This window comes from Tympanuchus pallidicinctus, unplaced genomic scaffold, assembly GCF_026119805.1.
Source record: "Tympanuchus pallidicinctus isolate F22 unplaced genomic scaffold, pur_lepc_1.0 scaffold3, whole genome shotgun sequence".
Taxonomy (NCBI): Eukaryota; Metazoa; Chordata; class Aves; order Galliformes; family Phasianidae; genus Tympanuchus; species Tympanuchus pallidicinctus.
This window is the reverse complement of record NW_026294747.1, coordinates 29,624,584-29,640,908: the sequence shown is the minus strand read 5'-3', so window position 1 is coordinate 29,640,908 and position 16,325 is coordinate 29,624,584. Positions and strand designations below refer to the sequence as shown.

Here is a 16,325-nt window from a genome sequence, read left to right as displayed (position 1 = left end):
TGAAAGTTGAGAATTCAGAGATAGCAGAGGTTAAAGTACTTCTAACAGACACAACTGGAAAAAAAATGTGCATTCTGATTCCCATTGGGGTTTAAGATCATTTCCAATACTGAAGCATCACAAGAAATACCTCTTCGCACAGTAACTTAGAGCCAGCTAAAAGTGTCCCACTTGGTTCTCCTGAGCTCGTTAATATACGCAGTACATTTTAATAAATGCTTTACTTAGCTCACTGCACCTTTTATAAAATGTGTTATTCAATTTTATTAAATTAAGGTGGAGGTGGAGAAATTATCCACCTCTATTTAACACTCTGGGTGTCTTGAGACCTTTGTCACTTAAGGTCAATTGCAGCACCAAAATGAATCCATTTGAAATCTTCAATTTAGTTTTCTCCTTTTTATCTGAACTTTTCTGACCATCAGCTGATTGCCCATAAGAAAATGTGAGCTTGTATTCTGCATATCAAGATATGTTTGCAGCCTAAGGAATGGAAAAAACCCTGGCTGAAAGTAAAGCTTTCCCTTCTGGTGTCTAGTATTTTCAGACAGAGATTAACAATTACTTTGTTAGTAACTTCCCTTTTTGCAAGCATGTGGTCTACATCAAGACAGAGCTCACAGAAAGCAACCAACATGAAACGATTATGTCAGGCTGCAATGTAGGGCACACTGAGAGCAAAACCTAATCTCTGAGAGGTTTCCACTTCATCTGCACTCATCTGCGTAATCAGCTTTTCATCTTGTCATAGGATAAATGCAACCTGCCTTCTGCTTCATTTACCCTATATAGAACTGTAGGTTTGTATGAAGCAAGCAGCAAGAGCTCACTTAGAAATATATTCAGAAAGGAACTTTCAACAATTCAGCTTTCAAAGGAACTTTAGAGGTTGGAAGTCATCTATTTGCTAAGTTCATGCACTAATTAGAGTTGAAAGCTATTCACTTCATCTTGTATGCAAACTAAGCTTCACTTATAGATGAAACAACCCTTATTTTCAGCTACCTTTACATTTCATAATCTCTGACTTGATGGACAGTAAGTAACAGTAGCTGCTGCTTAAACATTTCAGGAACTTTTACATACTGTAAAACTCCAACAAATAACCCAAGTTGTAAATGGATCTCTAGGTATGATCATCACGTGTTTCAGCTCCAGTTCAACTGAAAACAAAGCTCAAGTGAGAGATGACCTTCATGGAACAAGGGAATGAGTAGCAGCCTCCTGTTCATGCTGCTCCCTTATTTGGAGGATTACCAGAAAATATATTTCATCAATAGAGGAAAACAACTCCACATCCGCATGGATATTCTCAGAAGCATTGTACTTAAGCATAACAGGGATATAAGATTTCATATTTTCAACTTAACGCTTTGAATTCTTAACAAAATTCAGGCCTATAATTCAACAGTTATCTACTCACACTTGAACAGTCATTTTTTAACTAAAAGAATTAGATTTTTTTGTTTAAAATCTGAATACATTTTATGGAATAGTATTCAGATTGTGTTTTATTTTTTTTCTTTTTAAATAGGGGAAGCCTATTATACATGCCAAGTGCTCTGTATTATTCAGTTCTCCCACATTAAATACCCCTTGTCTTGTTCTTTAAGCCACACCTTGGAGAAGCGATATGAACATTATGTCCATTGAATTCATGATCTGAGGAATTCCATAAGAACTACTTTTTAGATAGTGATACTCTGTCCCCATGCCAGTATTTTTATACCAAAAGCTCAGAAGAGATTCTGCTCAGTTATACTGAGCATGATTTGGGAAATTTTATGGAATCTCTAACAAGATCAATTACAATGCTGGCATAACTGAGCAGCAGGAAAAGTAATTAAATCATCCAAAGTGCTGTTAGGTGCCTTGGCAGTACCTGAATGTACTCAGAACACAAGAATCTTGAAAACTGTCAAATACTTTTAGATCCCCAGAAGGAAGATAAGAATACAGGTCAAGTAATATTTAAAGACCTGGACTACTCTGTATCTTCATACAGATAACAGAAAGTAATTGCTCTATTAACATGAGCCACATAGATGCAAATATACTGACATATATGAAATAGACTGGATGGACCTACCTACATATATACACAAATACATTTGATCAGACAGCTTTTTTCTCTGAAATGTGAATTATATTGCACTGCATTATTTCCCCCATAAATTCTTGATCCACTATCAGCTATTACTGATTTATTACTGCTTGTATTAGCAATCCATTTGTCATGCATTAACATCCAAGTTTTTATCTTAATGAGAAATGCAAACTTGCCATTTGAAAATACACAATCAGCACTGAGACCCCACATCTAATTGTTTAGTTCACCCAAATGATGAACTCTGGCCAAAATGCTTTCTATCCAATTAATAAACAGATCTTAAAAGGAGAGAGGAAAACCTTGAAATTTTCCAACTTCAGAATGTATCACACTTCGCAGTATTGCCAACTCTTGCTATTATATGACCTGATTTTGGACAGGAGGACAGCCAACATCTTAACAAAGCAAATGCATGTTCACAAATCTTGAGAATGAGGTAAAAAATTGACCAGTCTCCAAAAACAATGCAGAAAAGTCAGAAAAGCTCTCTACAAATATATTTGTAGAGCATTTACATGATTAAAATAACATTAATGGTAAATGATTGTTTGCATATCTAAAATAGATATTTTAAAAAATTAAACTAAAAGGACAATCATAATATACTGAAAGGTTACATTCAAAATAAAGGCTAAATGAAAAACAGCACAGAACACTGATGGAGTTTCCTGGTTTCCATATCTCATTAAGCACATAAAACTACAGACTGATATGACAGCACTTTTCCTACTTGATGCGTATTCTAAAATTTCATAATTAAAACTCAAGAGAGAAAATGGTAAGACACTAAAACAGTAATAAAAGCTTACTCAACAAGTTCAATAAACCTATGCTTCTGTTATTACAAAAAATTAACCAGCTCAGTATAATAAATAAGAGTGCATCAAAATCAACAACATTCTTCCTACATATATCACACACAAAATACATTTTAACAAAATGCAGTTTAGTGCCAGCAACAATTACGTAGAATAAGACACCATTTAAGAATTCCTCAGGGCTAGAAAATATAGGGAAAACATGTAACACATGGACAAACAAAGGAAGAGAAAACAGCTGTGTTTTTCCTGAACTGTGGGTCTCAGCAGAGCTGTATGAAAATAATTAGCAAGTAAATTCAGATCCATGCAATGCCTCTTGAAACCTCTCTGAAAATAAGCAAACTTAATTCAAACTATTCTTGGTAAACTGATGGTACTTTACAGAAGTTAATTAAACTATTTATCACCTTGGGAGAATCCTTTTCATTCTTGACAAAGTCAAGGAATGCGAAAGGTGAAGTTACCTGCCTAAGGTCATAGCAAGTTAAGTGGCACAGATAAAAAGAAAGTACAAGAGGAACTTATCACATCTAATTCACAATTAGATGTGATACAAATCCACACGTTTCCTAAAGATGAACTACCACCTTTCCCTGCATGGTGCAGAGAAAAAAACCTCAGTTTTGAAAGTGATGGAGTTGAGGCCAGGCCACAGGTAACTAGTACTAAGTCAAAAATAGCATTAATTATGAAAACCATTATTTCAAATGTCTTTTTCCTTTATTTCTCAGTTTTTGAATAAGAAATCACATTCAGCTGCAGATACATTTGTAAGAAAAATACAGATAACCTTGCATGATTTAATCACATGAACCAGTGCTGCCCCTTCATAAGTTGGTGAGTTTGGCTCCAATGCTCATAAAAGCATTTAGCTTAGAACAAAAGCAGCTTTATTTACTGAATATCACTAAGATACATTTTACTTCCAACAAACATTGATGTAATCTCAGCAAAACAAAGTCCATTCAAAATGGTTCAGACATTTAACATCTTAAAATTGTCTCTACCAAATTTAATATTCTTGTAACTTGTCTCTGATGTCTGTCACACTCAGCCAGTGCCACCTCTACAAACAAACAAAAGCCTAAACGTAAGGCAACACAGCAAATCAATTACAACTATTGCAAGACAATGACTAATATGTAGTAGTGGTACTAGAATTGGAAATACTACTTATTCTACTTCAAACATTAAGCAGTTGGAAGTTTGGCAATCTTAGCATTGATCCAGCAGATTTCATCCAAGCAGTCACAACAACTGCATGATCAGCTGATTGGTCACTAACTTTTTTAATAAAGTAAATTTAACTTTCACTTGCTGATTATTTTTGAATTGCATATAAAATATACAAACACAGACAATTATCATATTGATATACAACTGATTTGTTTATGGCAAGCCCCTATTCCTCTGTAATTGCTAAAAATTAACAGGTTTCTTAGTATATAGAGATTACTTGGTGCTTTTTCTTCTGTAATGTAGGAACTGCTCCAATTCTTACCTGGTGCTGTTTAAGATTTCTAAAGGTACTGCAAAGAAAGAGTTTGACACTGTTTCAGCAGTGCAAGAACACTGAAAATTGCACCAATGCTTCCTCTATTAGATGTTGTAATGCTATAATGTGATGGAAAGTACACTAATAATAGCAGGGTGGCAAAGCTCTAGGCTACAGCAAGTGAGGACAAAACCAAATGCAGCAGCTGTGGATGCAGAAACAAAGGAGGAAACTCGCTTACCCTTGGAAGGCCTCAGGTAGGCAAGGATCTCCAGCAAGATACCCTCAGCTCCATTGCCAACTTTAAATGAGGTCTGGGAAGGGATGGATCCTGGCTTTACCCATTCCTGTCACTCAGGGGCATTGCATGCATCTGAGCTCCCTGGATTGGCCCTGCCTTCCCACCAGGTGGTCAATCACTGTTTCAAGCTGTGACTTCACGTTTCTACTACAGATATCTAGCATAAAGGGAAAAAAAAGCTTCTTCCTTTCTATAGCTCCATGAACTTGTCAGAATCAAGGAAGACAGAATAAAAAGAGAATAGTAAAAAAAAAAAAAAAAAAGTCAAAATACTTGTTAACAAAAATATTTTGTTTCCATGCCGTAAAAAATGTATTTATAACAAAATTTTAATTTTATAGATAACACATACACTCCATATAAAATTATATAAATAAAATATATGAAATCCATATAAAATTTATTCATACCATTTATATATGGCATATATTTATATTTAGCAGTAGTAAGATGAAGAGCAGCAGGACCCAGGATCTCCCAGGATCCAAAGAAAAGGGAAATCCAAAAGCAAACCTATGAGTCAACTTAGCATGTGCAAGTTAGAAAAACAAGAAGTCACACTTCAAAATTCCCGTAAGGAATCTGACATAAAGCAAGAATATCTAAATTCATCCCTTCAGATGCATCAGTCACATCACTTCAGCAAAACTTAACACATTTATACTTACCAGCAGCTTTTCAAGAACTAATCCATGTACTCCTCCAAATCCACAGTTCACTGCCCCTTCATCAGCACTGGAAACTTCACCTTTATAAGTGGAAGCTTGAGATAGATACGTCTAAAAAATACCACTTATAACTGCAGCCCTTTGGCTGTCACATGAACAGATGTCATATGATCCTCTTTCTACTTACGATCCATCTCAAACCCAGCTTAGTCTGTCATTTGCCTCAAGGGAAGTTATTCTAGACCATCACCAGTTACAAGTATCAGATAGTTCTCAGCCTTTTGATACTACTTTTTCCTAAGTGCTCACAAAAATTTTACACATTCCAAGAAAAGAGATTTTTATTTTCAAGATGTTTATGCATTATGTACACTAAAATATCTCCTGTAGGAATGAGATTGCTCCTGATTTCAGTACATGATGCTTTTGGAAGTAACACATGAGCATTCCTTGTAATAAATATTTCTACTAAACAGAAGACACAGGCTAAGTATAACCTGTCTTCAAAAAGGAAGGAATTATGAAGTAAGTTATGAGCCCACAACATATAAATTACTTCAGCCTTTACTTACAGAACTAAACTTAAACCACTTCTAGTCTATAATGGGACATAAAAATTCTCACCTAAGTTTTATGTCCTGATGTGACTTCCTATCATCATGCTTTAGATACCTGTGGCTTTGAACACTATATTCAGTAGGCCAGATTGTGAAAAAAAACACATTTCATCTTTTTTGCAATACTTCTAACATAATTTGTTGATCAACATACTACACTGTATTTGCAGAGGGAATAACACACTGAAGTCTTGCTTTGATAATCATGGATAAACACTCTGCATAGTATCCCTGCACTACAACAGGATTTAACTGATAAGGCTAAATTTCAAGATGGTTGCAAGGATACAACCATCTGTGAGCAGTTCAAATTGTCTATTAATACCAAGTGTTAAATTGAAGATTAAATGTATTTTTTATTCACCTTATTTTTACATATCAGAACAGTCAGATGTCAAATAATTATCAAGAAATGACAACTACATTTTAAAGCATATAATAAAGGTATGACCAAATATAATCATGATTCACATTTTTCAAGTTAGAAGTGGACAATCTCCAAAGTGAGAAACACAACTTACCAGATAACTATCATCTCAGAGACTGAGAAACTGTTGTGTAAGGACACAGACTGAAGAGAATGAAAAGCAAAACAAACCACACTGAAGTTGGTCAAAACGTATTGAAAGGTAAAGCTGGGATTCCTGTATTTGTTGCAGTACAAAAGGGAACCTTTCATATGAAAGAATGTTCTTAGAAGAAGAACAATTACAATAGTCTAATCACTCAGTAAATATATTGATAGTAATATGAGACTGTGGTATATCTACCTTTAAACACATTTTGATGAACAGATTGTACCTTTACTATCTTCATAAAATTATAATATATTGACTATTTTGGGGGCTGGAGATGTGAAGGTAGGGAAGAAAACAACCACAAACACTAGGACCATCAGACAGATGTGGATGGGAAGAAAGTTGGCAATAACTGTCATATAATACTTTCTTCACCTCCCTCCTCCCCCTCCCCGAGGTAAGTTTGGTTCAAGATTAAAAGCCAAACTGGAAGTGCTGGAAACTATTTGGCTTCAGGAAATGTTCTCTCATGCAGAAACGCGCCCAACACCTTGTACTTTGTAAAGTTGAAAAGTTCCTAATGGATCATAAGGATGAAATGAAAGAGATCCCATTTACTTCTACAAGCTAGTTATTCCCTTTGAGTTCATGGTCATCTAGGTACTTAAATAAGACTGTAGTGAAGAATTGGTCATTTGCTGCTTCCACACAGAAGATTTTAAGTATGTAGAAATGTTAAAATGGTAAAATCTTGATGCAAGACATTCAAGTTGACAGAATAACATTCAACTCAGGTCCCTGAAAACAGAATTTTACACCATCCAGAGTAATATCAGACTTATCTGGAATCACTCTGCAGCACAAAGCACAAACATGTCAAGGCCACATACCTAAAAATGACTTGTGACATATCAAAGCATACTCAGAGTGACAAAACACATTCTCTTACTGTAATTTAGAACCATATAATCACCAAGGTTGAAAAAGACTTCCAAGGTTTGTTCTCACTGAAGTCAGCTTGCCTGGGTGCATCAGGGTTATCCCTGAGCAAGCTTCCCCGATTTAGAAAAAATGGGGAACACATCCCAAAAATTGTGTCAGCAGCTCTTAGATAAGCAAAGAAGTCATTCACGTATATTTCAACAGAACTTCATCTTTTAACTGCACATTTGCAAGTTGATACTCTAGAAATTTGCCCCAGGACAAAAATAGTCCTACTCATAGCAGAAGTAGGATGCTAAAGACAGTAATTCCAGTAAGCACATTACATAGAGGCGAGGTACTACAAGAAGAAAAAAATGTTGCCTACAAGGAAGCCCTGCATGGAATTAGACAAGCTGGATAAAAAACTGTCCTTTCAACTGACTGTGAGAATGTCACATGACAGAAAGGCACACAAGGAAGATTGCTGAGATGTCTTTCAGATCAGATAGGCATTCCCTAAAAGTTAGTCAGACACCATCCAAAGAAAGTGCCAATTTGGCTATCAAGCATTTCTCCAATCACTATAACAAATGGAGCCTGCAGAATATAGTCAAAAAAGAAATTTTCAGAAGAAGGAATACAGGAATGCATCAGTAGGATTTAGCACTACATGCACAATTTATCTTCACAGTCAGTGTAACATCAAACAATATGGACAGCAACAAGCATGACTTGGCTTAGGGCCACAAATGTAATACAACTTACATAACAGAATGATTAACAATCATGAATGAAAGCTACATATACTTCCAGAATTTGCTTATTTCTTTTTTATGGTGTTTCTTTCTTGTCTATTATTGAACTTCTGCTGCTGTTCCTGAATTTTAGAGGTATTGCACACAAAACCGAGTGTATTGGCATACTGCATCCATATTTTCTAAGCAGATTATTTCCAAGATCTAAGAGTCAAGGGTATATTGATCTAGTGAAACCATTTGGTCCATCTGGTTGCGTGCACCCAGGCAGACAGAATAATCATAGACTCATTTGAACCACTGGTATAGACATGCCATATTTTTCACACACAAGGATGGAAAAATGCACTAATTCACTGATGCAAAATGAGGCAGACTGTTAACAAGTCTAACAGCTGTACCTCCATAAAATCTGAAATGACTGTAGATTACTTTCTCTAAGTTCATTTAAGTAAAGTACTTAGAAGTAGTGAAAACAAATATTTAATACATTCATTTACTTTCTAAACCTAGTGAAGAAAGAACTGAGTCCTTAAAATCAAATTGGCACACAGCCATTTTGAAATTATAAAACTGTTAATTATGGAAATATAGAATACAGCATGATAGTTTGGTAGAATCAAAAAGATTTTCATGTCCTTTACTTACACACAAGAATCAAGTCCACTGAGAAATCTTTTACGTTATTACAAAAAATACTCTTTACTACTCCGCAGGATTTCAGAGGTGTGTGTTAGGCACCTGTTCACTCCAGCAACTCTGAATGTGCATGCCTGACATGTTTTTCATCTACTTAACTGCTTATTTGTCCTTCAAAACATTGACTTTGTTCATCTCTTGGTGCTTCTATTTCCCTATTCTTGCACAAAATACAAGCTGCTATTTATAATCTGCTTAGCAAAAACTGCATTCATTGCTGCGTATGTAGCTAGTTCTGAATTTTAAACTGTCAGTAATTACTGAAAAGAGAGGATCAGAGTCCATTACTTATAACATACTACTGTAGATTCATTGGTGGGTATTGAATAACACTGAAAAATTAATGTAATTTAACTTCAGCACAAGGTATTAGATCATTGTGGGTTTTCATCCAAGATGCAAAACTGAATGTTAAGAGTTTTCACATCATTGACCTATATGTTAAAAGGAAAATTTGCACAGAAATCACAGAAGACTAATGGAAAGTTCTTACTCTGTTATACAAATTGTAATGGATCTAGGTCAAGTCATAGAATGTCTTGGATTGGAAAGGAACACAAAGATCATCTTGTTCCAACCCTACTGCCATGGACAGCATTTGCCAAACACTAGATAAGATTGGCTTCCAGAGTTCAGGCATCCATAGCTTCTCTGGACAACTGTCTAAACGTCCCCTCTTTTAGTTTAAAACCATTCACCCTCGTCCTATTGCTATCAGATTATGTAAAATACCTGTATCCTTGCTCCTTCTAAGTAATACAGATATAAGATATAAACTCCTTTTAAGTATTGAAAGGTTACCTTAAGGTCTTCCCAGAGCCTTCTCTTCTGCAGGTCAAACAAGCCCAGCTCCCTCAGCCCATCTTCACAGGAGAGGTGGCCCCACCCTCTGATCACCCTTGTGGCCTTCCTCTCTGGGCCTGCTCCAACAGCTCTGTCTTTCTTGTGTTACAACATGAGAATATTCTAATATTGCTAAACAAGAGATGATTGCAAATACTTAAGACTTCACAGAATAAAACCACTCTATAAACTCCTTAACCGAACCAAGAAACAAGTCAAGAGGTTGGTTTATAATCTGATCTAAGTCTGTTAAAAATAGGTCATTCTACCATAGAACCACGTATTCAAATGACCAACTGAATGATAAATGTATTGTAACTAGGTGTATAATATAAACATTATTTAATTCCTTCATGTATTGTTGGAAAGATTGATGAACAAATTGTATGTTAAAGGCAGGTGAGTAAGATCTAATTTTTAAGTATTTGTCACGACCCTTCATCTTAGAGAGACACTCAAACAACTTACATGAGAAAAGCAATACCAGATAGACGCATAAAAAGAATAAGCACAAATTATTTGTCTCTTATTACATCTCCTTTACACTTAACTTAACTCTTAAGTTAACTCTTACACTTAACTTTACTCTTAACACTGTTTTGCCAAATACTGCTATAAACCAGTATCTTGTGTCAAAGTTAAATTCCAGAAAGGGAGGCAGGTGAAGAATATAAGGGATTACATAAAAGAGAACTAAGGCAACAACCATACATTTTACCTCATCAGCTGTATTTTCCAAATTTGCTAACGTAAGAAGGAATTTCTTAGTAAGTAGCTATAGAACACATACATATTAATGTTGCAAAAAACAGCTCTTAAGTCCACAGGAAGTCTTTATTCTTACTTAAGTCATACAAGTTTCAGCACAACTGAGATGAAAAACCCATGAAAAAGCGTACTATAACAAAAACAATAAAAGAAAACAGAAACTAAAATTGAAATGCTTCCAACAAATACTTTCTCGAGGATCTTTGAGAAATACAGTGCATGAATTCTAAGAATTTTAACAACATTATGTAGCAATTAGCCAGATTGATATCATCACACAAAGGTGCAACAGCAGAAAAAGCAGCATAACAAAAAAATTTTATAAATGAAAAGAAAAGGATGCTCACCTGTATCAGAAGAGTCTAGGGTTGGTTTACAAAAGAAAGCTTCACCAAAAAGAATCTCCAGAAAAAAAAGCTTGCCTATGGAGAGTCAGCCCTTAAATGAGACCTAAGAGAGGTGCAGCCAGGCTCCACCCCTTCCAGTCACACAGGTAAATTGCTTTCACCTGTGCTCTCAGAGCTGACCAGGTCTTTTCCCCAGGTGCTCAATCAGTGGTTCAGCCTGTGACTCAGCAGTTTCCACACACTGACAGTATTCAAAATTTTTGCAACTAGAAAAAAAAAAAAAAAAAAAAAAAAAAAAAAAAAAAAGCAGACAATTTGATGTGGCCACCATTTTTTTCTTTTATTTTTTTAGATCTATTGAAATTGGAGGGAAGAGTACTTGCATTGTACAAGTGGCTAGCAATTTCAAGCCTCCTATAAAGATAATACTAATTTTTCATTTAAAATAAATCAAGAAACAAGAAAATGAAAGTACAGGGCTATTCTGAAAGCAGTGTTTCCTATTTATGTTGGCCCATGACATCAGAGGTGGATATTGGTGATATGGTAGTAGAGGATGCGTGTTCCTACCAATATTCCATTACATTTTGTTGCTGTGTGACAGATGGCAGCAGAGAGACAGTCTGACAAAATGGCGTCTGACATGGAAGTGTGTATGAAGCAACAGTATGGAATCTAATTCCTATCATGTGGAAAAAATTGTACCTACTGATATTTATCAATGCTTGCTGAATGCTTACAGAGACCAAACAGTGGATGAGAGCACAGTGAGATGGTGGGTGGTGTGTTTCAGGAATGACAACTATGATAGCAGGTCGCCTCCTCTGGTGCAGATCTCTATGAGCACGGCATTCAGACACTTGTTCATCACTATCAAAAATACACAGCTAATGGTGGCAACTATGTTGAAAACCAGTGTTTTGTAGTTGATAATTTGCTCAATCAAATAATGTCATTGTGCTCATTGTATCTATTGTAGTTTCTATGTAAACAAAATAGGAGGCATTACTTTCAGAGTGACCTATCTACACTAACACATCTTTCCACTAACACAGAATTAGTTGCTTTTACATGTACAGACACAGACAGCAAGAGAGCCATGCAGCTTACCAGCAGTCTTAGGAATATAAACTAAAATCCATGAATCTTAATCTCCTTTTACTAAAGCAAAAAATCATCTTCTAAGGATTATATTTTAAAAGTAAACTCAAAGGAAATAGTTTATGTAAAAATAATCTAATGAAGAGTTACAACAATCTAGGAACTTGTATGTCTACTGACGTCCTCCAAAATGTTTTTGAACTCAATAAAGGATTTTTTGGAATTTTCATGTATTCAGCTTGATATGCAGTCCAATGAAAAGTGAACAAGGTATAAAAAGCACATTAGCAAATGCAGAAGACAAAATACAGCTCTTGCTGAAGAACTTAGCTATGACCTGCTTGTCACAGCTCTCTTGAAGCTGTTCATCTCAGGATCCAGAGGAGCAGCTGAAGGGTATGCACATCACCAGATAAATAGTTAGGTAGTGAGGTATGTGCATAACAACCTCAATATCGTTGTTACTATTGCAACTGTCCTGTAATACTAATATTTTTTACTTATTTTTCTGAAATTACTAGATCTAAACTAACAGCAATTCTCTGAATACTGTTAATAATTCAGTTACAGTAAGAGTATTTCAAATTTTATTAATTACATGTAACACGTATTTCTTTCTTGCCCATAGCAGGACTTTGAGAGTAATAGTATCAGATTTAAGTCTTTCTTCTTGAGTCTAAAATAAATCATTCATTAGAAGATGTATGGGAACTGCTGAGTCATGACCTGAACAACTGATTGAGTACCTGGGGAAAGGACCTGGTCAGACATGTGAGCACAGGTTAAGGCAATTCACCTGTGCGACTGGAAGGGGTGGAGCCTGGTTGCACCTCTCTTAGACCTCATTTAAAAGGGCTGACTGCCACCAGGGAAGGATCTCTTTCTGGAAATCTTCTCTTAGTAAAATTTTTCTGTGTGATTCTAAGCTCTTCTGATACAGGTGAGTAATCCTCTTCCCTTCATTTGTAGAACTTCTCTATTACACTGATTCTTCCATCATTATATCACTAGTGTAATTCCTGTCCTATTGAGTTGTCTATTTGCTGCAGAAAGTATTTAAGTTTTTAGACTGATAACTGTAACTTTAAATATTCCTCCTAAAGAGAAATAACTTGATTGCCTTTTTAAGTCATCTCCAAAGAGAAATAAACTATTGAAGAAAATAAAAAATAAAAGAAAAATATTTTTATTAAAAGAATTCATTGGAAATATCATCTAGAGAAGATGTTTTTCATAATGTTCTACCTATGTTATAAGGCATGACACTCCCAAGACATGTAAAATTGCAACACTAACTCAGTTTTCAAAGACTTGTGGAATTTTAGTGCTTGCTTGTTAACATACTGAGCAGTTATTAATGCAGTAACAGAAATATAAGATTAATTCTTTCATCCAAGTCCCATCAGTAACTCAATTTAAATGTGTTGTTTTATATATGAAGGAACCCAATCCATAATAGCATAAAAGAAACGTAAGCTAAGTGCAACCAAAGTTTAGAAATGCTTGCATCCCTCAAGATTCCATACCATAATTTCAGAAAAAAGAAAATCAGAGAAAATACTTCTGCTAATGACAGTTATCTACTATATATATATATATGACTACTTCTGATTGACAAATTGAAAGCTTTAACTTCTACAGTGCTGTATAGCTTACCTTTCATGTTCTTTTTCTCATCAGTATTCATTTCTCTTGAGTAGTTTGTTTTGTCTTCATTGTCATCAATACATCTGTACATCTCAATCACTGTCCTGTTTCATAATACAATAAATACTTACTCTCAGTGTTTGTTGAAACATGAAAGATCAACCATAGAGCAGCAAGAGCTTGTCATTTTAGTGTTTGTTTTTTCTATTTTCCAAGAAGAGTTTCCATACGCAGAAAACATAACAGATGGATGTTTTACAATCACTGTCTTCAGAACACAAAGGTCTACACGAATAGTGGACATCAAGGCTTTGTGCTAGCAGAAGGAAGCACTATTTTGGCTAGCACAGGGTGCAAATCTCACGCAGACATATTGCATATCATCAATCACCTCCCAGTAGAAACAGGGAGAGAAATACCATGTTTTATAGGAGGGGTTTGGATGGGCAAGAATGGAGAAAGAACAAACAAACAAAAAACCAACCAGACAACCAAGACAAAACAGGCAATCCTCTGCAAGTGATCCATGTGTTTTCAGAGTCCTCCATTTTGTTGTAAGTTGCTCTCAGATACCCAGCAATGGAATATGCTGTCTGTCTACTTAAACGTGCTGGGCAGGGACCTTAACATTTACAATAATATTCCTCTGTTTTACAATGAACTCCACATTTTCTCCTCTTATTTAACCAGCTCATTGGTCTACTGCACGAAGGAGCAGAAATTATTTTAATTAAATAAATCTTCTCCCAGATAAAATACCTACTTTCATCCAATGAACGCTTAATCTGTTTTTTTTTTTCCCCTATAACCTTCATTTTGCTGCAAACCTGATCCACAACAGCCAAGCATGAGCCAAAGCCAGTAGCGTTCTAAAAGCTTCTCTCACCTCCCTCCCTCCCGCCTCGGCCCGAGGGTTCGGAGCTCTCCAAAGGAGGTCAGCCTGGGCGCATCCCTACGGATGAAAAGCCTCTGCTCTCCCATCGGGCAGCTCACAGGGGAACTGAGGAAAGCACAGCAGCTAAGAAACCGGGAATTCACTTGTTTTATTACGTGTTATTTGAGGGCGAACGAAGCTGCCTTTCCCCGAGGCACGGAGCGGTTCTGGCCACGCGCCCGGTGGAGTCTGCTTCCAGAGCAGCTCCTCCAGCTGCACCCGACAGCCCCGGAAAAGTAACAGCAAGAGCCTTTTGATTAGTTGGTACAAAGACCGGCGCCGCCCAATAACGTGGAGATTTCGCCCGCAGAGACAAACCTGATTAAGCACGTGTTTCGTGAGGGAACAGCTGGGCCGTGCCTGCAATCAACCCGGTCCGTTATCAGCACTCCTGCGCGCGCCTCTCCCCCCAGCACAGCCCAGGCGGTCCCTCCCCCCTGTCCTGGGGGCCGCGTGCCCCTCACCGCCCGCGTGCCCCCACCCCTCTCGCTGAGAGAAGGCGTGCTCTTTCCCCGTCGCTCTCCGCGCTCCTGCTGTGGGTGCCGAAGGGATTAACGCTTTCCTAGAAACAAGGAGATGTTTCTTCTGTCGGTTCCCCGAGGCACGCTACTCCGCCAAGGCCACGTGAGTACCGCGCGTTTCCATTCCAGAAGGATGTTGCGGCGGCTTTTTTTTGCGGACTGGAAAAAAAAAAAAGACACTCGGTGACTTCAGTTGCAGTACATACAGTGCCCGCAGAGCCGACGGGCTCGGGTGGCTCGGAACGCGGTGCTGTGTCTGCTGATCGTGGCGGGCACATGGGACCAGGGGTGTCAGCTGTGAGTGGGGGTGGCTGGTAGGCTTCCTGCAGCTGTCCGTGCCTTCTGAGAGCAAATTAACGCGTGTATTAGCGCTTGCAAATGGGTTTTCTTGAGGGTTGTGTAACAGTGTTTCAGTGAAGAGAGACATGCAAGCACATACCAAAAAACAAAAACAAACACCAAAAACCAACCAAACAAAAAAAACTCACAACAAAAACCTAAAAAAAGCAAAGTGTGTTTGTACTGCTTTGTACTGCCACTTTGTACTGCTTGTACAGCTTCCACTTTGTTTCTCTGAGTCGCTGGGTGTAGCTATTTCAGCTGTAGAGCTAGATGCAAGCCTGAAGTAAATACATAAATGAAATAATTTGCTATTAAAACTCATAAAAACTTAAACTATTTAAAAACTGATATCTGGAGTACATGGACTTAATCTAAAACTTAAAAATGGGAGTAAGCTTCAGAGTCACTTCAAGCGTCTTGAATGTTTTGGGGTAATCATGGAACTTGTGTAGAGCCCTATGTGAGACTATGTATCATAATGGGAGTCAGGCACTAATTTGCCAGAGCAGAGCTATAAAATGAAAACAAATGTAGGTCAGACTGCAAATGTTGCTAGGGAATGCTGTAGCGATAGGAGTTCCTTCTGCACTGATACTTATTGTTACTTAAGCTCTGGTTTTGGCTTGTCTGTGCTTTATCCAGTGTGCAATGTCTCTTTGCAATTGATGAAAGTAATAAATTTATTTTATTCATATCCAGAATAGGAATGTAAATGATTAAATTCCACATTTCCAGGATAGTTCAGCCTAGCTGACCATAAATTAATCCAAAGTAGTAGATAAGAGTACAAGTTGTTTTTTTTTTTTTTTTTTTTTTTTAAATTTATTTATTCTCTAGGCACTTCAACGTCTTCCTTTTAGACTTTCGCTCCACTACCTTGGGGATGTTTGGAAGAATTAATTGCATAATTGGTT

At 36.8% G+C, this 16,325-nt stretch overlaps 1 protein-coding gene and 1 long non-coding RNA gene across 2 annotated transcripts in view; one reads left to right on the top strand and one right to left on the bottom strand.

Annotated features, from left to right (window-relative positions):
• Nucleotides 1-3,494: 3,494 nt before the first annotated feature.
• Nucleotides 3,495-10,974, bottom strand: LOC128086000 (uncharacterized). The gene is made up of 4 exons (XR_008209195.1): nucleotides 10,867-10,974; nucleotides 5,396-5,475; nucleotides 4,668-4,884; nucleotides 3,495-3,997 (listed from the first exon to the last, which is right to left on the bottom strand). It is a non-coding gene; the product is annotated as an uncharacterized LOC128086000 (long non-coding RNA).
• Nucleotides 10,975-14,948: 3,974 nt separating this feature from the next.
• RYR3 (ryanodine receptor 3) overlaps nucleotides 14,949-16,325 on the top strand; it is a 195,176-nt gene continuing 193,799 nt past the window's right edge. The window contains exon 1 of the mRNA XM_052695427.1: nucleotides 14,949-15,172. Within this exon, the coding sequence (XP_052551387.1) occupies nucleotides 15,125-15,172 (48 nt within the window). The 5' untranslated portion in view covers nucleotides 14,949-15,124. The remainder of the gene's footprint in view (nucleotides 15,173-16,325) is intronic.